At 36.9% G+C, this 17633-nt stretch overlaps 7 protein-coding genes across 8 annotated transcripts in view; 4 read left to right on the top strand and 3 right to left on the bottom strand.

Moving 5' to 3' along the window:
- LOC116841246 (nuclear pore complex protein Nup155) overlaps positions 1-5090 on the top strand; it is a 7062-nt gene extending 1972 nt beyond the window's left edge. Inside the window, exons 8-27 of one of the 2 annotated variants that reach the window (XM_032808953.1) lie at positions 80-330; positions 450-703; positions 813-986; positions 1063-1168; positions 1276-1484; positions 1579-1676; positions 1820-2012; positions 2104-2198; positions 2264-2360; positions 2440-2517; positions 2579-2775; positions 2885-3032; positions 3094-3329; positions 3406-3553; positions 3646-3756; positions 3822-3942; positions 3992-4117; positions 4213-4333; positions 4413-4535; positions 4698-5090. In XM_032808953.1, the coding sequence (XP_032664844.1) occupies positions 80-330; positions 450-703; positions 813-986; positions 1063-1168; positions 1276-1484; positions 1579-1676; positions 1820-2012; positions 2104-2198; positions 2264-2360; positions 2440-2517; positions 2579-2775; positions 2885-3032; positions 3094-3329; positions 3406-3553; positions 3646-3756; positions 3822-3942; positions 3992-4117; positions 4213-4333; positions 4413-4535; positions 4698-4833 (3022 nt within the window). In that variant the 3' untranslated portion in view covers positions 4834-5090. The remainder of the gene's footprint in view (positions 1-79; positions 331-449; positions 704-812; positions 987-1062; positions 1169-1275; positions 1485-1578; positions 1677-1819; positions 2013-2103; positions 2199-2263; positions 2361-2439; positions 2518-2578; positions 2776-2884; positions 3033-3093; positions 3330-3405; positions 3554-3645; positions 3757-3821; positions 3943-3991; positions 4118-4212; positions 4334-4412; positions 4536-4697) is intronic. The other variant, XM_032808964.1, reaches the window with a different exon arrangement.
- Positions 5091-6410: 1320 nt separating this feature from the next.
- LOC116842179 (histone H4) lies at positions 6411-6957 on the top strand. The gene has a single exon (XM_032810985.1). The coding sequence runs from the start codon at positions 6482-6484 to the stop codon at positions 6791-6793; it is 312 nt and encodes a 103-aa protein (XP_032666876.1). The 5' UTR covers positions 6411-6481; the 3' UTR covers positions 6794-6957.
- A 597-nt stretch (positions 6958-7554) lies between these two features.
- On the bottom strand, positions 7555-8065 carry LOC116842172 (histone H2B-like). Its single transcript, XM_032810973.1, has one exon. The coding sequence runs from the start codon at positions 7965-7967 to the stop codon at positions 7596-7598; it is 372 nt and encodes a 123-aa protein (XP_032666864.1). The 5' UTR covers positions 7968-8065; the 3' UTR covers positions 7555-7595.
- Positions 8066-8187: 122 nt separating this feature from the next.
- On the bottom strand, positions 8188-9793 carry LOC116842162 (histone H2A). Its single transcript, XM_032810961.1, has one exon. It carries the CDS (start codon positions 9751-9753, stop codon positions 9379-9381), a length of 375 nt encoding a protein of 124 aa, XP_032666852.1. The 5' UTR covers positions 9754-9793; the 3' UTR covers positions 8188-9378.
- Positions 9794-9976: 183 nt separating this feature from the next.
- LOC116843027 (histone H2B) lies at positions 9977-10557 on the top strand. Its single transcript, XM_032813022.1, has one exon. It carries the CDS (start codon positions 10022-10024, stop codon positions 10391-10393), a length of 372 nt encoding a protein of 123 aa, XP_032668913.1. The 5' UTR covers positions 9977-10021; the 3' UTR covers positions 10394-10557.
- A 166-nt stretch (positions 10558-10723) lies between these two features.
- On the top strand, positions 10724-13150 carry LOC116843011 (glycerate kinase). The gene is made up of 2 exons (XM_032812963.1): positions 10724-10877; positions 10951-13150. Exons 1-2 carry the CDS (start codon positions 10837-10839, stop codon positions 13025-13027), a joined length of 2118 nt encoding a protein of 705 aa, XP_032668854.1. The 5' UTR covers positions 10724-10836; the 3' UTR covers positions 13028-13150.
- Positions 12750-17542, bottom strand: LOC116843004 (small G protein signaling modulator 3 homolog). Its single transcript, XM_032812949.1, has 15 exons — positions 17081-17542; positions 16777-16958; positions 16580-16678; positions 16342-16505; positions 16064-16274; positions 15849-15979; positions 15511-15744; positions 15337-15431; positions 15114-15259; positions 14935-15032; positions 14676-14855; positions 14484-14594; positions 14109-14419; positions 13872-14032; positions 12750-13798 (listed from the first exon to the last, which is right to left on the bottom strand). The coding sequence occupies exons 1-15, from the start codon at positions 17150-17152 to the stop codon at positions 13606-13608; spliced, it is 2388 nt and encodes a 795-aa protein (XP_032668840.1). The 5' UTR covers positions 17153-17542; the 3' UTR covers positions 12750-13605.
- Positions 17543-17633: the final 91 nt, after the last annotated feature.

Here is a 17633-nt window from a genome sequence, read left to right on the forward strand (position 1 = left end):
ATATATATATATATATATATATATATATATATATATATATATATTGATGATATCGAGTTAATATTTTTTCTTTTTCTAGAACTCTGGATAGTAACAATTTTCGACCCCTTGTGAGCATATCAGCCATAACAGAATCTGAATCAGTGCATTTAAATTTGGTTGTAGTCGCAGCAACGGGAACTCGTTTTTACTTCAGCTGTACTTCAGTTACGAACCCTACGAGTAGACCGCAAGGTCTGCAATTGATACATGTTAGATTACCACCAGGTTACGCTGCAAATGCTCCTGTAATGAGACCACGGAAAGTGCAGATGGCATATTATAGAAAAGGTAAATTACCTATTCATAGCATTAAATACTTCAATTTGATTAAAACATTTTTTATTGACTTATATGAATAAAACATTAGGTGTATTGTAATATTTGTATCATGTTGAAATAATTGTTAGGTACTCTTATTCTTGTTTGTGGCGGTGACACTGAAAGTGCATGGTGTTTAAGCAACGATGCCTATCCATTTACAAATTATTTAGCCGAGACTCAGAGTATCCTATCTCTCGATAGTCCAGCTTGGGCTATGGAAGAGATCATAGGAGATTCAGCTATACACATTGAGAAGCAAAATAGTCCTCAGGGTGAACCTCCTCTGCTAGTACGGCAACATATGGAACCGCCGAGAAAATTCATATTTTTGACAGCACAAGTATATATATATATATATATATACATATATATATGATAGATATATTTTTATTCCATACTCTTATTCATTTCGTATTATATTCATTGATAATTCAATCGTTTTGTTGCAGGGCGCAATAATTTTAATGCAAATACGTCCTGTGGATATCTTGCGTCAACTACTTTTGGAACAACGCGGACCTGACACTGAATCAGTGCGTGCGTATTTTCAAACGCAATCTCTAGAACAAGCGTGTGCCACGTGCCTTATTTTAGCGACGCTTGCGAGTTCTCAGAACGCCCAGGTTTGTGATGCTCACGTTGATATTTGCGTTATTTCGATATTGCGAATGCTACTGATCTGAATATTTTTGGCATCAGTTATCCGAATGGGCTACTCGTGCATTCTTTTTATATGGCGGCCAAAGAACAGCAGGAATAGGTCTCCCCATTGACATGCATAGTGGTTTTTCTAGTATAAATCCAGGTGTGTACATCACATCTCATAAATTATTTCGGGCTATGTGAAACGTAAATATCCGACAAATATCTGTTTTTCATGTTTTTAAATTAATTTTATTTTTAATTTAATAGATTTACGTACATCCACACCCAGAGTGCCAACTTTTGACTCTAGAACTCAACCCTTCCGATCACACGCTCAAATGGGACTTACCACCGATATCGCTTTACAACACTTCTCTGCAAAACACAGCGGGTTATACTTATACGTAGGAAGGATACTTCGTCCAATATGGAACATAAGATGTATAAAACAAGAAATAGTAAATAATAAAAGTCAGGTAAATGAGATACTAAAGAGAAATAATCCTATAATTATGTTATTTCATTTGTATTGTTGGAAATATATTAAATAATATTTATATACTTTTTCAGATATCCAGTACAGTACCAGCGTCACAAATAGCTTGGATTTTAGGACATTTGCAAGCATTGAGATCTTTCTTGAATAAAAATACGCATATCACAAAACAGTATGTATATTATCAAAATGTTTTATATTTTAATATCAAAAAAATTTATTTTGGAAATATTTTTTTGCGCCAAAATGCTATTTCAATCGATTACAATACTTGAAAGTTAATTTCAAATTAAAACTAAATATACATGTTTTTAGGCAAAACGCAACCAGAAGTATAACCACTGGCTTTGAAACAACCATTACAAGTCATTTTCAAGAGCCTATCGTAGAAGAAAGGAATTCATTAGATGCTCTAAAAGTTTTTATCACACATGCCTGCGAAGTATTAGGTTTATGGAAGATATTATGTGAGAATCAATTAAGCAATATTGTGAACTGTTTAACGAAGGTTATTATTTAACTTTACATATACCGCATCATATGTTTGCCTCTTATTTTTATGATGTACAGTCAAAATATGCATTTCGATTGTCTTTTAGGATCAGATCACTCAGTTTTCAACAGCTACCTTTAGAGACTTGATTTTGATAGGCCATGAGATATCTTCTCTACTTATCGTTCATTTAATCGATAGGTAAGTTTGTATTATGAATTTTCTAAAAATGTAGCAGAGAATAATTTACAATTAATATTTTCCAGCTATCTTGGAGATAATGCATCGGTGGATTCCGTAAGCGCGAAATTGAGGGAGGTATGCCCGAATTTATATAGATCCGAAGATGCTGTTTGTTCTAAGGTAATACTGATAATAGCGTGTAATTGTCAATACTCTTATCGAATATTCATAATTAAAAATGGTAATTGTGAAAATTTAGGCGAATGAAATTATTCTGAAAGCAAAAAGTTGCACAAATCCTGAAGAGAAAGAACTGCATCTGCAATCTGCTTTAAAGGTATGTTACAACAATATTCGCGCAAAATGTAATTTGACTCATTTGTTAAATATATACGCAGCTCTGCAAGGAGGTAGCGCCCAGGTTGAATTTGGCCGCGGTGTGTCAGCAGTTTGTGGCGTGCCAATTCTATATGGGAGTACTCGAATTATGTATCTGTTGTGCAGAAAGAATAGATCCCAACAATGCCGCCTCACATTATTACAAGAATAACGAGCCTTTGGAGGATCAAGAGGGAAATATAGCCTTTATGAAACGGTATACATACGTTATAGTACACAACATAAAATATATAACGATACATATTCTTCTGGATAGCAGTGAATAATCTTAGCAACATGATTCATTTTCTCTGTATTTCTTATAGTTTAGAAATTTATAAGGAATTCATTGCAATGTTGGATCACTTGTATCAACAAAGTCTTTCTAGTCCTTTAACTCCGACCATACCGAGCAAACCCGGACCTCCCTTGCTAACTACTTCTATTACCGCTATAACACCGGCGAAAGAAATAGTAAGTTATCCGATTTTTCTGATCATCTACAATAACAGTTTTAACATTAATGTATTTTTAGTTACATGAGATCATAGGCGACGCACTGCAGGCTCTATGTGAGACACTGCATTCTTCCATTTATACTTGGATGATAGAGAAAGGACTCCATGGTGAACTGGTCGCGCTTGCTGCACCGTCGTTAGAGACATATCTCAATCGCGTCAATGCGCCCGAGTTACTATGGCAGTTTTATGAGAGAAACAAGAACCATGCAGCTGCGGCGAAAATCTTGGATTCTTTAGCCAGCAAAGTCGGGTATGTACACGATACGTTACTTGTATTGTAAAATCATTTTGTAAAACAGATATAAAATAATTAATATTCATCATAGGTCAGATATATCATTACCAGAAAGAGTAGAGTATTTAGCACGAGCGGTTGCATGCATGCGAAGTCATCAAACTGGATATGCTCCTTACCTTGGAATCTTCTTACGCGAATTAGAAGATAAATTAGAAATAGCTCGAATGCAACAAAAGGTATGTATGTGTATATTTCTTGCTTTATTAATACGTTATATTATGTACGTATATGTATATATCTGCAACAATCGTCTGCTTTCAATATATAGATACTTGATATTATCAATAATATAACAAACAATCAGCAAAGTTTGCACGATTCCATGACAGTGAAAGATGCAAAGTTGAGATTGAATTCTTCACTGCTTGATATCACACAGGTTTGTAATTTTTTTATATAAATTATTCTGCGTTTCGTAAAACTACTACAGAATATTATTTACAGTTATACGAAGAATATGCAGAGCCCTTACAGCTTTGGGAATGCAAATTGGCTATAATTCATTGCTCAGGTCATCAAGATGATATGTTAATCAAAGGGATTTGGACGAATATAATTGATAATGGTATGTGACAAAATTTTGAATATCGTATTAAATCTTTTTTATTTTTAAGAAATTTTGTTTGTAGAATTAGAAAATGCGACAGCTCCCTCCAACGAAGATAAAATGACCATTTTAATGAGTAAAATTAAATTACTTGGTCAAGAATATGTTGGATCACCGCACTGTTTCCCAATTGGTAATTATATTCTACAGATTTCTCAGAAAAACTCAAGTTTATATTATTATTTCATATATACGAATGTTCTTTAATTTCTTTCATGTATGTTGCAGACTTTTTAGTAAAACAATTGGAAATAAAAGCATGTAAATATAAAGTATCTAATACTGGCATTATAACTGGATTTTTAGAATTGGGAATAGCTATGGAAGATCTTCTAGATATTTATGACAAGTAAGCATAAATATAATACAAGAATACAAATATTTGTGCTCTTGTATTCCAAAATAATCATACATTATCTTGCTTTTAGAATGATCGGCAAAAATACACGTACTTGGTTAAATGAAGGTAATGAATTTCATCTGATTGAATCAACAGCAAACTTAGTGCATTATTTTATATCACATTCAAATGTTACAAACAGCTTTATCAGGTTAGTGTTATCCGCAATCTATCAAATCTTGTTTCACAAATTAAAAATGAGAAAAAATTCAGCTTTGTAGAGATAAAAACTGTATCATATATTTTTAATCTACATTGAAATTATAACATTATGAACTTAGTTATAATATAAAACTTGTTTCTTTTAATGCAGGAGAAAAATAATTACAAAATGCCAAGATGTTATTTCGAAGTGCTTAACAACACTCTTCAGCAAACCTAATGGTTGTGATCTTGCCAGAGAAATAGCAAATCTACGATCAATCCAAAGTACATTGAATCGCATGTGAGACAACTTTACCTGAGCTAAGCTATTAAAATTGGACATACATTATATATATATATATATAAGATATAGAATGTTAAAATGACTTTTCAAGTCGTTTAATATGAGCCATGGTGGCATCATTAATCAAATAAATTAATCATTTTCTTATAAATATTTACCAAGTAATTTGTCGTCTCATTTTTACAAAATTGCAAGTTAATACTGTATCAAGTGATAACACTAAATTAAATATATGTAATGTATATATATTTGAAATTATATTTGTATATTCATTATCCTTCCTACAAAAATAAACCTTTATAAAGAAGAAGTATTTCTTCCTATTAGATTATAAAATGAATGAAAAACCATATATTTCATTAAAGTTGGAATACAATTTCAACATCTAAGGTTATGTTGCACATGTCAATATAACAATGTAGAGTACAATTTATTATTCAATAATGAATCATATCTTTTTGTGAATGCTGACTTAATGATGCAATACAATTAAAAATCTGTTTAGGACCTCTAGTTAGTGTATTTAACTTCTGGTTAAGAATATTCATTGCCCCTTCGCTCCTAGATGAGAATATTCCTTTGAGAAAGATTGTTAGTCTTGAAAAAACCTAATACTTTTATAAATTAGCCGTTTCAGTTCATTCTCCACTTGTTCATTGAATATCTTTCAACATAATAGCGATACACTTAGCATAAACAAGAGAGAATGCATTCGTATCAGTTTAAAATTCAATCAGCATTATTACCTAATACATCTTGATAAACTGCAGATTGGGAAGACAAGACAGCTGCTCTAAACTAGTTATATATTTTCCTTTTTAAGTTTATACTTAACACGACCTAAACATTTTAAACACTCGGATTCACACCCAGAAATTGAGATAGCCAAATGCGATCGATAGCATTTTTCCACGTTTTCCACAGACGACTGTAACTTCTGATTTTCTTGCAGTATATGCTAGTTTCACCGGAATCACTTGCCAATAGACGTTAACGAATATTTCTAAAGATTTTTCGCTACGTTCCGCTGTTAAATTTCGCAGGAATAAAGAACAATAAAAATCAAATCTGCAATCAAAATCTGCAAACCTGCAATTGAATTGACTGTTTTACCTATGGTGGAGCATTACATCATCGAATTTGCATCAGGACTTTAATCCCTTTGATGGATACACAAAAATACGGTCTTATAACGTGATGTCGCGTGTATTACGCAAAATGCATTTTTATTAAATATACCGGCTAAATGAAAGACAATAGCACTAATGGCGATTTCAAGTATGATACATTCTGAGGCGTAATCCTGCACCTACATCTGCAAAATAGTAGCTATTGTGTAAACTATTCAGTAATACAGGATAGTGAATTATAGAGAATCCAATTAAATTGTAATCCAACAACAAAGATTTGTCAAATATTTTGCTAAAAAATGTTCTTTTGTAAATATGCGTGTTTTGATTGGCTGATGCGAGGAGGGTAAGGAGAACAGATGCAACGGATGAAGCGATGTTCCTATTGGTGGATGTCGCTGGAGTAGGGAGGCTTGAGTAACCAGGGTATAAATAGATGGTGGTATGGAAGAGCTGATTCACTCGTTCTCTGCTTTGGTTAGAGGAAGTACTTAGCAATCACATTTTAGATAGATCGATATGACTGGTCGCGGAAAGGGAGGAAAGGGATTGGGAAAAGGAGGAGCGAAGCGGCATCGCAAAGTACTGCGTGATAACATCCAGGGCATCACCAAACCCGCCATTCGTCGTCTCGCACGTCGTGGCGGCGTCAAGCGTATCTCCGGCTTGATCTATGAAGAAACGCGTGGTGTCCTAAAGGTGTTCCTCGAGAACGTGATTCGTGACGCGGTTACTTACACCGAGCATGCCAAAAGGAAGACCGTAACCGCCATGGACGTCGTCTACGCGCTGAAGCGTCAAGGCAGAACCCTTTATGGTTTCGGCGGTTAAATATGACTATTCGACTACATCACAAATACAATCGGCCCTTTTCAGGGCCACTAATATCAAACGTGGAATTTCTTCCTGAGTACAGCAATTACTATGATTTTAACTAATTATCTTCAATGTATTTTAGATAATTTGCTTGGAAAATTATTGAAAGCATAAATTTAGTTTTTGAGAATCGATATAACTTTAAAATATTAGAATTTCGAGAATACAATATAAAAAACTAGACTTAAAAAATAGACGAACAAATAATTTGCACAATTTATATTACGAAATATATATATGCGATTGTACAATATGGATTAGTAAAATCAGAAAAGAAGTAATGTATTTTCAGTCAAGCATAAATCCCAATAGTCAAACATGATACTAAACAAGATTAAAACTAAAGTTATAAACAAAAAAGGTCAGATATAACTTTAATAATATAAACATTTCTGTAAATTCCGTGCTTTTTTAGTTTCTGTTCGATAATTTATTTTAACGTTTTATCTACATTAGAGTCGCGAACCTCTTTGGAGAATCTGCATTTATTCATTTTTACTCCGATGAACATTAGAATAATTCTATTCAACGAAACAACTTACAACGCAACTTACTTAACAAAAGAATTCTTGCATTAAACACAAATACGTTGCGAAACTCGTCGAAATCTTGCAATTCATTCGTTACTAACAGGTTATAACACAGGAAATAATGTATAAATATGAAGTAAAGCTATGATATTGCGAGCAGAAGAAGATCCAAGTTTTAAGAAATTTTGGCCCTGAAAAGGGCCGATGCGTGTGGATAGGCGTCGAATTCATTTGGAGCTGGTGTATTTTGTCACTGCTTTTGTACCTTCGCTGACTGCGTGCTTGGCCAATTCGCCGGGTAGCAACAGTCTGACGGCCGTCTGTATCTCACGAGAAGTGATCGTCGATCTTTTATTGTAGTGTGCCAGTCTAGATGCCTCAGCAGCGATTCTCTCGAATACGTCGTTCACAAAACTATTCATGATGCTCATAGCTTTGCTGGAGATTCCGGTGTCCGGGTGTACTTGCTTCAGCACTTTATAGATGTAGATAGCATAGCTCTCCTTCCTCTTCTTCCTTTTCTTCTTATCAGTCTTGCTGATGCTCTTCTGGGCCTTGCCGGCTTTTTTCACGGCCTTTCCGCTGGCTTTCGGCGGCATGATATCGAGTCAACAGGGACAATCTCAAACGTCGTAGAACTGGGTGTTAACCAATCGAAGTCTGGTCGTCGAGTGAGCCGTGCAGTAGACTGGCCTTGTTTTTATACAGAACGAGGTGAACTGCGCTGCACCAATCGCGTTGCGTGGTTGTCGAGCGAGCTCATTGGCCAACGCCGGCTGCAGCTGTTTCACGCTTTCTACGCTGAAAATCCGAGCTCTCGGTAGAACTGAACGCTCACGAACCAAGCGTTATATCAAGGTGGCTTGTAACGCAATGAAGACAGGCCGAACGGTTCGATAAAATTCTCCTCAATATTGCAAAAAATATGTTAAGATACGCTTATTATTGCCTGCTTGATGCCACACCGTACAGACTCGGAGATAATGCACGAAAATGAGGGTTATGTAGTTTCTTTCATGCAATAATCAATTTATACGTAGTTTTTACGAAATTACATGTAGTTCCTGCACGTACATACGCTTGTATTTCAAGCAGATCGATATCCTTCGACAGAATACGACGCAGGTAGATATTCAGGAGTGTCGCATGTTGCGACGAGATCGAAAGGAAAAGCGAGGGAAACGTTTAGTCGTAATTTCATTGTAATTTTTACAATGCATCACGCATTTTTCTCAATACTGACGTATCATCATCCTTCGTACATATATACTTCGACGCGATATCATACGAGATAGATAGCGGAACTAGACTCGCTCGAGCATGATTCGCACAGAGAATAACCGCGAGTACCTTTGTGCGGTTATGTGAGGCAAGCGAACAGTGGAAGGGCATTTTTTCTTCCAGCGCCATTTCGTGATGCGCTGTGTCGAGTATCCGCACGAATTGTTTTTACACACTTGCAAAAATTACAGTTCTAAGCTTGTACACCTTGAACGGAAAATATCTTAGATATCACGTATGATGCTTCTGCAACGTGAACTCTCTCTTCGCATGTAATAAAAAATAACATCTCTTACTTATATAAATGTTATTCAATTTTCCTCTACGAAATATTAAGATACTTCACTGCGTGAAAAATATTCAGTAATTCTTGGAGAATATCATGTATACTAGATTAAATGCACCTAAATGAAATTAGACCCCGATCCACAATTAATCGAGTGCATTTTGAAATATATCATCCTATGATCATCAAAACATCCTATGATATTTCTTAATCTTTAAATATATATATAAAAGTTCTCTCAGTAATCGATATATTGACGTTTGTATAAAAGAATTGGAAATATGCAGTTAACTGTATGAAAGGTTTGTGCATAACCTAAATGTTTGAGACAGGTTAAAGCTAGGTTAGGTTTAGCTTTAATGCTAGACAAGATAGATTATTCCATCGTTATAAATATTTGTGGCCCTGAAAAGGGCCGTTTGCGTATGATTTCTGGTTAGAATTTATGCCTTCTTCTCGGTCTTCTTGGGCAGCAATACAGCTTGGATGTTCGGCAACACACCACCCTGAGCGATGGTCACACCAGACAACAGCTTGTTCAATTCTTCGTCATTGCGTATGGCAAGTTGCAAGTGACGGGGAATGATCCTGGTCTTCTTGTTGTCACGAGCCGCATTGCCAGCCAATTCCAATACCTCAGCAGCGAGGTATTCCATGACAGCGGCCAAGTAGACCGGAGCACCGGCACCGACGCGTTCCGCATAATTTCCCTTTCTCAGCAATCGGTGAATACGACCAACGGGGAATTGCAGTCCAGCCCTATTCGAGCGAGACTTCGCCTTTCCCTTGACTTTACCGCCCTTTCCGCGACCAGACATCTTGGCTCAGCTAACGAACGCAGAGATCGTTCCTCTACAAAGAATGAGAGAATTGTGGCGTCGCTTGGCCCACGCTGACCTTTCATATCAGGCGAGGGCAGCGCACCTCCACCAATGAGAGCGCGCGCTGAGCTCATGGCCCTCTGATTGGTGCGTCGCAGCTGACGAGCGTACATATATAATGACCGCAGGAAGCGCTACGGCGTCATTCTTCTTTTGGACACTAAGATCGTTGCATCTGACGTTCAATCGACGAGACTTCTTAAGAATGCCACCTAAAGCTAGCGGTAAAGCTGTAAAAAAGGCCGGCAAGGCTCAAAAGAACATCAGCAAGACCGACAAGAAGAAAAAAAGGAAGAGGAAGGAGAGTTATGCCATTTACATTTACAAAGTACTCAAGCAGGTGCACCCGGACACCGGTATCTCCAGCAAAGCGATGAGCATCATGAACAGCTTTGTGAACGATGTGTTCGAGAGAATTGCCGCGGAAGCGTCGAGATTGGCGCATTACAATAAACGCTCGACGATCACCTCCCGGGAAATACAAACTGCCGTGAGATTGCTATTGCCTGGTGAATTGGCCAAGCACGCGGTCAGTGAAGGCACGAAGGCAGTAACCAAGTACACCAGCTCAAAGTAAATTGGAAGATCACTTGGAATTTACGAACGGCCCTTTTCAGGGCCAACAAATACCTTAAACGTTGACTCACCCGAACTTTGCAATTTTTGTGACGAAATTGTCAAATAATTGTACGAATTATGATTTACAATAAGAGTTAATTTATTAAATTTTCCTTTTCAAAAGAGCAATTACTTATCACTTTAAAATAATTTGATACTTTTATTGGTAGTACAGCAAAGGATATAATTATTGCGTATTTAATCAATTCCCGAGACACATTTGAAGTGAGGAATGTAATTATACGACGGAATAATTGTGCGTCGTATATCTTGCGGAATTTTAGGTCTGTTTAAATTTCATAACATGTGTGACGTTATACGCAACGCAAAAGGCTCTAGTATTATCTCACAAAAAATGTCTCCAATCAAGCGCAGACGTACATATGTATTTGGTAATTGATTATGACACGTCAAGGGATATTGCTCAAGTTCATTTTGCACCGGCAAGTATTTTGATTTTTGTTAGAAATCGAGCGTTTTGTGTTTGCTTTATTTATGCGTGTTTTAATTTTTCAGTTATAACACAACTTTCCGTCCTAACCTAACTCAATTTTCCAAGTGCGCGAATCCACATCGCGATATGACGACCGACACAGGGTTCTTGTCAGAGGCTAGGTCGCATTTAACAGATCTCTTTCGCACCGCTGTGAGAGCGGTGTCTCCGAACGAGATCATAAAGAAAAAAGTGAAATTCCAGGATAATGTTCTGTACATTAACAATGAGAAGTACCCGCTTCAAGAGAATGTTTACTTGGTCGGCTTCGGCAAGGCAGTTATGGGAATGGCTGTGGAGCTCGAAAAGATGCTCGGCGGTGCTCTGAAAAAAGGTATAGTTAGCATTCCGAGCAAGTCGATGGATGCTGTGTGGCGAGCCGAGGACAAGTCCGGCTTTCCGAAGTTGCACGACAGCGTGATCGAATATCGCGAGGGTAGCGTCGATAATCAACCGGACAGCAGATCGTTGGAGACCACGCACCGTGTTATAGACCTGGTGGAAAAATTAACGGACACTGATACTCTGATAGTCTTGGTGTCAGGAGGAGGCTCGGCCTTGCTGTATATGCCGAGACCCACTCTCGACCACGAGGACAAGTTGCAGCTGTGTAAGAGGCTTCAGAATGCAGGTGCCAGCATCACAGAGCTCAATATTGTAAGAAGGAAATTGTCCCTTGTGAAAGGCGGTGGCTTGGCACGAATGGCTCATCCTGCTGCTGTTATCACGCTGATATTATCTGATATTGTCAATGATCCAATAGATTTGATTGCTAGTGGCCCTACTGTTTACAATGCCAAAACAACGGAGGAAGTAGTTGCTATATTGAGAAAGTATGATTTGTATCAGTCCTTAGAGGGTGATTTGAAAACAATTTTAACATCCAAGGAGACCTTCAATGATGCTCCACTGCTAAATTCAGCTGGTCAATTTAAACACGTGAAAAACATAATAATAGGGAACAATACAATGGCTGTAGAAGCTGCACAGCGAGAAGCATTGCGCAAGAAATTAACTCCAATAATATTAAAGAATGATGTTGAGGGCAATGTGAAAGATGTCAGTATAGCATACATGCACATAGTGAACCTAATAATTCGTACCTTTATGCAAGAATTGACACTGGAAAAATTCTATGATTTAATGCACAGTAATGCAACAATTCAATTAGATTCTAACAAAGTAAATGAAATCTATCAATGCATTGTCAGTAATATTGGTGATTTAGTTCTAATTGGAGGAGGAGAGCCCACAGTTTTGGTGGAAGGTGAAGGAAAAGGCGGCAGAAATCAGGAATTAGCTGCGCGTTTCTCGCAAGATCTGTTTGCAATGACTAAAATTTGCCCGACGTTAGCTAATTACGAAGTAATGATGTTGAGCGCTGGTACAGATGGCCAAGACGGTCCTACTGACGCGGCAGGTGCATTCGGTTATCCCGCCATCGTACCTATAACGTGCGATCTTTACCAAAGAGTTCAAGCCATGTCCAAAGAGGAATTCACATCAATCGCGTCTCAGGAAGCGATGAAATACGCGAAGAAGATCGAGGATGAGGAGAGTCCAAAGAAGGATTTATCATGCAATGCGGAAATGGCAAGATTCATCGTTGAGCCACAGGTGCGAGGTTCCAATAATGTCACAGCAGAGTCTGCCTCTGCTCGAACAGACGATAACGTCCGTATCAATCCTCTGATGTTAAATTTGATGGAAGCAGAACGCATGTTGCTTCAGAATACTCTGTTAAATAACGATACATACAATTTTTACTCGCGCTTCAAGAGAGGCGTGGATTTATTGAAGACGGGTCTCACTGGCACCAACGTTATGGATTTACATTTTATTTACATTAGAAAAAAATCGTGCCACGGTACATTCGCGATAGACAGCAAAGTAATACAGTGCGAACACATCTTCGACGTGCACAATTTACGCGCTGATACGACGACCGTCGAGAAGTACAAGCTTATGCGTGTTGCCGCAAAACGTGACGAAGACGAAGACTTAATTGCTAATACGAAGGAAGAAAAGCCACCGCTCAATATAAAGATCGTTGATGAAAATCTTACAGATCCGTGTTGCAATAAGAAGCGCGAGCGTTGATCAAGCGCTTGGCTCAATGAACGATGTGTGAAGAATATATATGAAACGACTTGTACATACAACTAAAATTATTTATACTCAACAATATTTCTCTGACAAATAAATATTTTTATATTGTTATAATACTGAAAATTTTACAAATGCTCTTCATAAGATTTTATAAATGACATAAACGCTCTTCAATTATATCTTTATGTCGAAGGCACTGCTCAAAAATATATATCTTTTAAATTATAACATCTTTCTGTTGCACATACAGATATATTTATCACTATATTGAAAATGTGGCAATATTTTCTTTCTGAAATTATCTATTTCGCAATACGGAATTATACGCTTTTCAAGATTTATATATTAGAAAGATTTCAGTTTATATATATATATATATATATATATATATATATATATATATATATATATATATATATATATGTGTGTCAGTAATATTTGTTATATAAATTAACGTCATGTATAATAACAAAACTGAGATCAGGTATTTGTACACTATCACTGTTATGCATAAAAGTTTAAGAGTTTAGAAATGAAAGCCTCTTTAACCATGGAACTAAGCTAATACGCTAAAGATCCCAACTGAATAAATGATGTTTGACTAGCATATCACGGACCCCGTCTTTCAAAGGCTGCGATTGCTCCTTTTTAGGCGGTAGTTCCCAGTCAGGATTCAAGTTAAACGCAAATTGACTCAATATCCTCAATTCACACTTGATTTGCACCCAGCCTGGACTATTTATGAAACTCCATGGCTGATACCTAAACATATGCAACACTATTGTATAACAGACAGTATATACTTACAAATGAGTAAGCATATGTTTATACTCACCACTTTTGTACCACTTCCACGCATGAACATAAAACCTCTAACCATAAATGCAGTACTTGCTCATTCAATCCGAGGCAGATAAGGGAACGTAATTTTACATCCATCTGAGCGTGTGCATTGTCATGCGTTAAATTCACAGACTGAACGCAACGATATAACAACTGAAAAATTAAGTTCATCAAACATACAGAAAAAAGAAAAATGGTACTAATAATGAGTTTGACATTTATAGTATACCTCTTCTGGAGTCAGAACTTTACCATCTTCATCCAATCTGTATGTTTTGCATAGAACCAATCGGCTATAAACGGAATTGAAGTCTTTCTCCACTTCTCTGTTGGAAGCCTCTTCTATGAATAGCCACGGATGACATGGTCCGCCCAAAAATGATGGTCTCTTCATACCATGTTCTAATACCGCTTTCATAGTAGGGCATAGTGTACCTCTCACTAAATCAGTGACAGCTTCACTGACTGCGTCGTCACCAGCGCACGTGTATTGTTTACTCCGTTCATCTAGTAGTTCTACAAATTTCGCGGGAAACCATCCTGGAATGCGTCGTCGGGTTAAATAAGAATGCCACAAAACTTTCATATATATCGCAAACATTACCTCTCAATCCATTGAGTTCTCCTACCCAGCAATGTTCGTCCTTTTGACTAATTATCGTGATTATATCGTTCTTTCGAAAACCGAGTTCATCATCATCGTGTCTTTCAAAGTCTGCAACATAATTTATTGTTGCATCGTTATCGTAAGATTATAACCAGATAGAATGTAACGATAGAAATTGTATATTTAAACCTAATAAAGCCTTTGCTCTTCTCTTCCGAGTTCGCGATACGTTCACATAATTATCATGGTCTTTCGCGTGACTTTCCATAGTGTAATCTGCTATGAGCATAATACTGTTCAGTTTTGGATCGACGTTTATGAAATGCCTCGCCACTTGTAAGACAGCTTCCCTCAAGTCGACTAGAATTTCTGCGGATTTTAGGTTCACACATAAAGTTAGGTACAATAAATAAATTCTATTGAAAAGTATATCTACAACTGTGTGTACCTGTTTGACGAATATTTTTAGATTTCGCATCATCTTCGCCATCATCGTTCCCAAATAGAAACGTTTGCAACATTGATTTATTTCGTTTCATTTGACGTCTGATAAAAAAGCATTTCGATTAATACCATAATGTTACCATGTTGGCATAATAGTAAGATATATATTTTCGTTACTCATACCTATTCAAATGTTGCTTCGGCAAATTCGGTGCAGCATCTGGATTCCCCACTAATCCACCCTGATCAGCCATTAAATACGCCAAATGGCGACGTCTGTGAGTTTCAATTAATACATCTGTCAATGATCCACTAACTTCTAAGGATACCTAAAATATATATGAAATATAGTAATTTTTTAATTTAACTCAATTATGACACATTCTTATAATTATATCAAATATACAGTGAATAATTGGTCCACGTCGTCGACGTCCCCCGGTATGTTTGAAAGCGCATTAAATATTTGCGCAGAGTTCTCTAACAATCTCAAGTCCGTTTCTGAAAGATTTATAATAACATAATTTATTTTAACTTATGAGTTATAAACTGATGTGTCACAGTAAAATGCAATAGATACCTTTTATTTTTAACATCCCGAGTGTGATTTGAAATAAAACTATAGATCCATCGAAAAGGAACATATCCCATATCCGCAATAATATTTTCATATGTACAACTGATGCGAATAAAGTCAGAAACCAGTGAAGAGATATGAGACTTAATTCTATGTCGTGTTGCACTAAAACGTGATCTATGTCGGGGAGGTAATTAGTTACTAATGTGCGAAGTACTCTTTGGTCGGCTTGAATACCTGTAGGAAGTAATAATTAAATCTAATGCGTTATAATTCTGTGTGATAGTCAATTTTGAAAATTTAAAATATTTCACGTGTAATCTTGACAGAGTATATATTACCTAACAATGTTGAAGAGTAATAAGAGGCTGGTAACAAATCTTCCACTATTGTCGCCATCATCCAGAATGCATCTTCCTCTTCCAAAAGTAATAATAACGACGCTGCCATCGTACCTGTGCCTTGACAATAACTAGATACATCAGAAAACAAAAGAAAATTAATAGATATCTATATCGCAATATAAGATTAATATTATTCTGTTATTTGTACAAACCCAATATCAGGATATAGCCAAGCTAAGGCACGCATAACACGCCTCAGACGGGGTATACCAGTACTATGGAGATGGCTGAAACATGCATTGGCTGGCATAATGCGAAGGAGATCTTTCTCTATTTGTTTATTTGTCATTAATGCATCATTACTTGAGGCTTTCACTATGTCTTTATACATGATTTCTGATGAACACTTTTTCTGAAGTGCTCCTGTAATAAAGAAATATATTCCCATAACATTTAATTGATCAAGTTCATTCTCTTTGTGATTTCATACCTGACATGCGCATCCAAATTTGTGGTCTCAAGGAATGAGGTATGCCACGTCGCACCATCTCACGCAATTTATCTGTACGTGGTAGCCTGCGATCCATATTTTGCCATGAAAGCTCTGCTACTTCTTTGTTGTGACTAAATTCCAAGAGAGCTACCCATTGCAATCTAAAAGAATAAATTGTTAATTTAATAGAATTTTTGCAGTGGATATGACATAAGGAAATGTGACTAATTGTGACCTATGCTGAGGGTCTTCAACAAATGGTATCCCCAACAACTTCTTTGAACTCTGTTCAGGACCATCTTCCTCTTCCACACGAAAACCAAATTCGTCAAATCTAGATTTGATAATCGACAGAATGATTGTCAGGATCATACACTATGATCAACATTAGAGGACTTCTGTGTCATTTTTGGGATACAGGTGAAATCTCACCTGTATTCAGGCTGTGAATTCGGATCATCAGGTTGATTCAATTTAGCTAGGATGTCTTGAGGCCACATTGACGGCGTCAACGCTGAAAACGGGCCACCTGGTGCCGGGGACAGAGTCTCGCAGCACAAACCTCCGACCTCTACTTCGACTTCATCCTCGGAGACAGCTGTTTCTATTTTTTTCTAAAATAAACGAGCAGCATGTTATCAGAGCAAAGTAGACGACGACATGTCATACTGCGCGTTATTAATTTTATTGAGGTCGATACGAAAAATTCGCATTAAACTTGGTCGTGAATACTCACATTGTGCTCCTCTTTCCCGACGTAACCTTCGTGATCACGAACGTTGAAGAATGATTTAGCCAGATCCATCATGTATAGATCTCGATGGATTTCCCTTATAAACGTGTCAGATCTTCATTGACATTTTACAGCCATCGTTGTAACTGTCAACGTCAGAACGCATATGTCAATCTATGGAACACCATAGAATAATGTCACGAACGACATGCAAAGGTATTCCTCGCGACAACAAAAAGATGACCGCATTCACGCTCACGTGGCGTCATCTAGGAGAACTCGTTCGTTAAAAAATGGTCAAAAGAGATAAATCAATGTTATTCCTTTCAGTTTAATTTGCCAGATATCACTTAAAGTTTAATAAACGCTTATCTTTTCATTGAGAATAAAATCATCCTCCGATCACTCGAGTGATCTCTGGTAAAGAGAACATTTGGTAATTTCGAAACACCCTATACAGGCTAAGTTCGTCTTGCACGCTCTCGTGCCGAAAGCATCATTCTATCTTTATCACTCATCACACGCCGAAGGAAGATAGAATGTCACGGTTCTATTA

The sequence above is a fragment of the Odontomachus brunneus genome, unplaced genomic scaffold, assembly GCF_010583005.1.
Source record: "Odontomachus brunneus isolate Ranch 3 - 2012 unplaced genomic scaffold, Obru_v1 Obru_scaffold_002, whole genome shotgun sequence".
NCBI classification, from domain to species: domain Eukaryota; kingdom Metazoa; phylum Arthropoda; class Insecta; order Hymenoptera; family Formicidae; genus Odontomachus; species Odontomachus brunneus.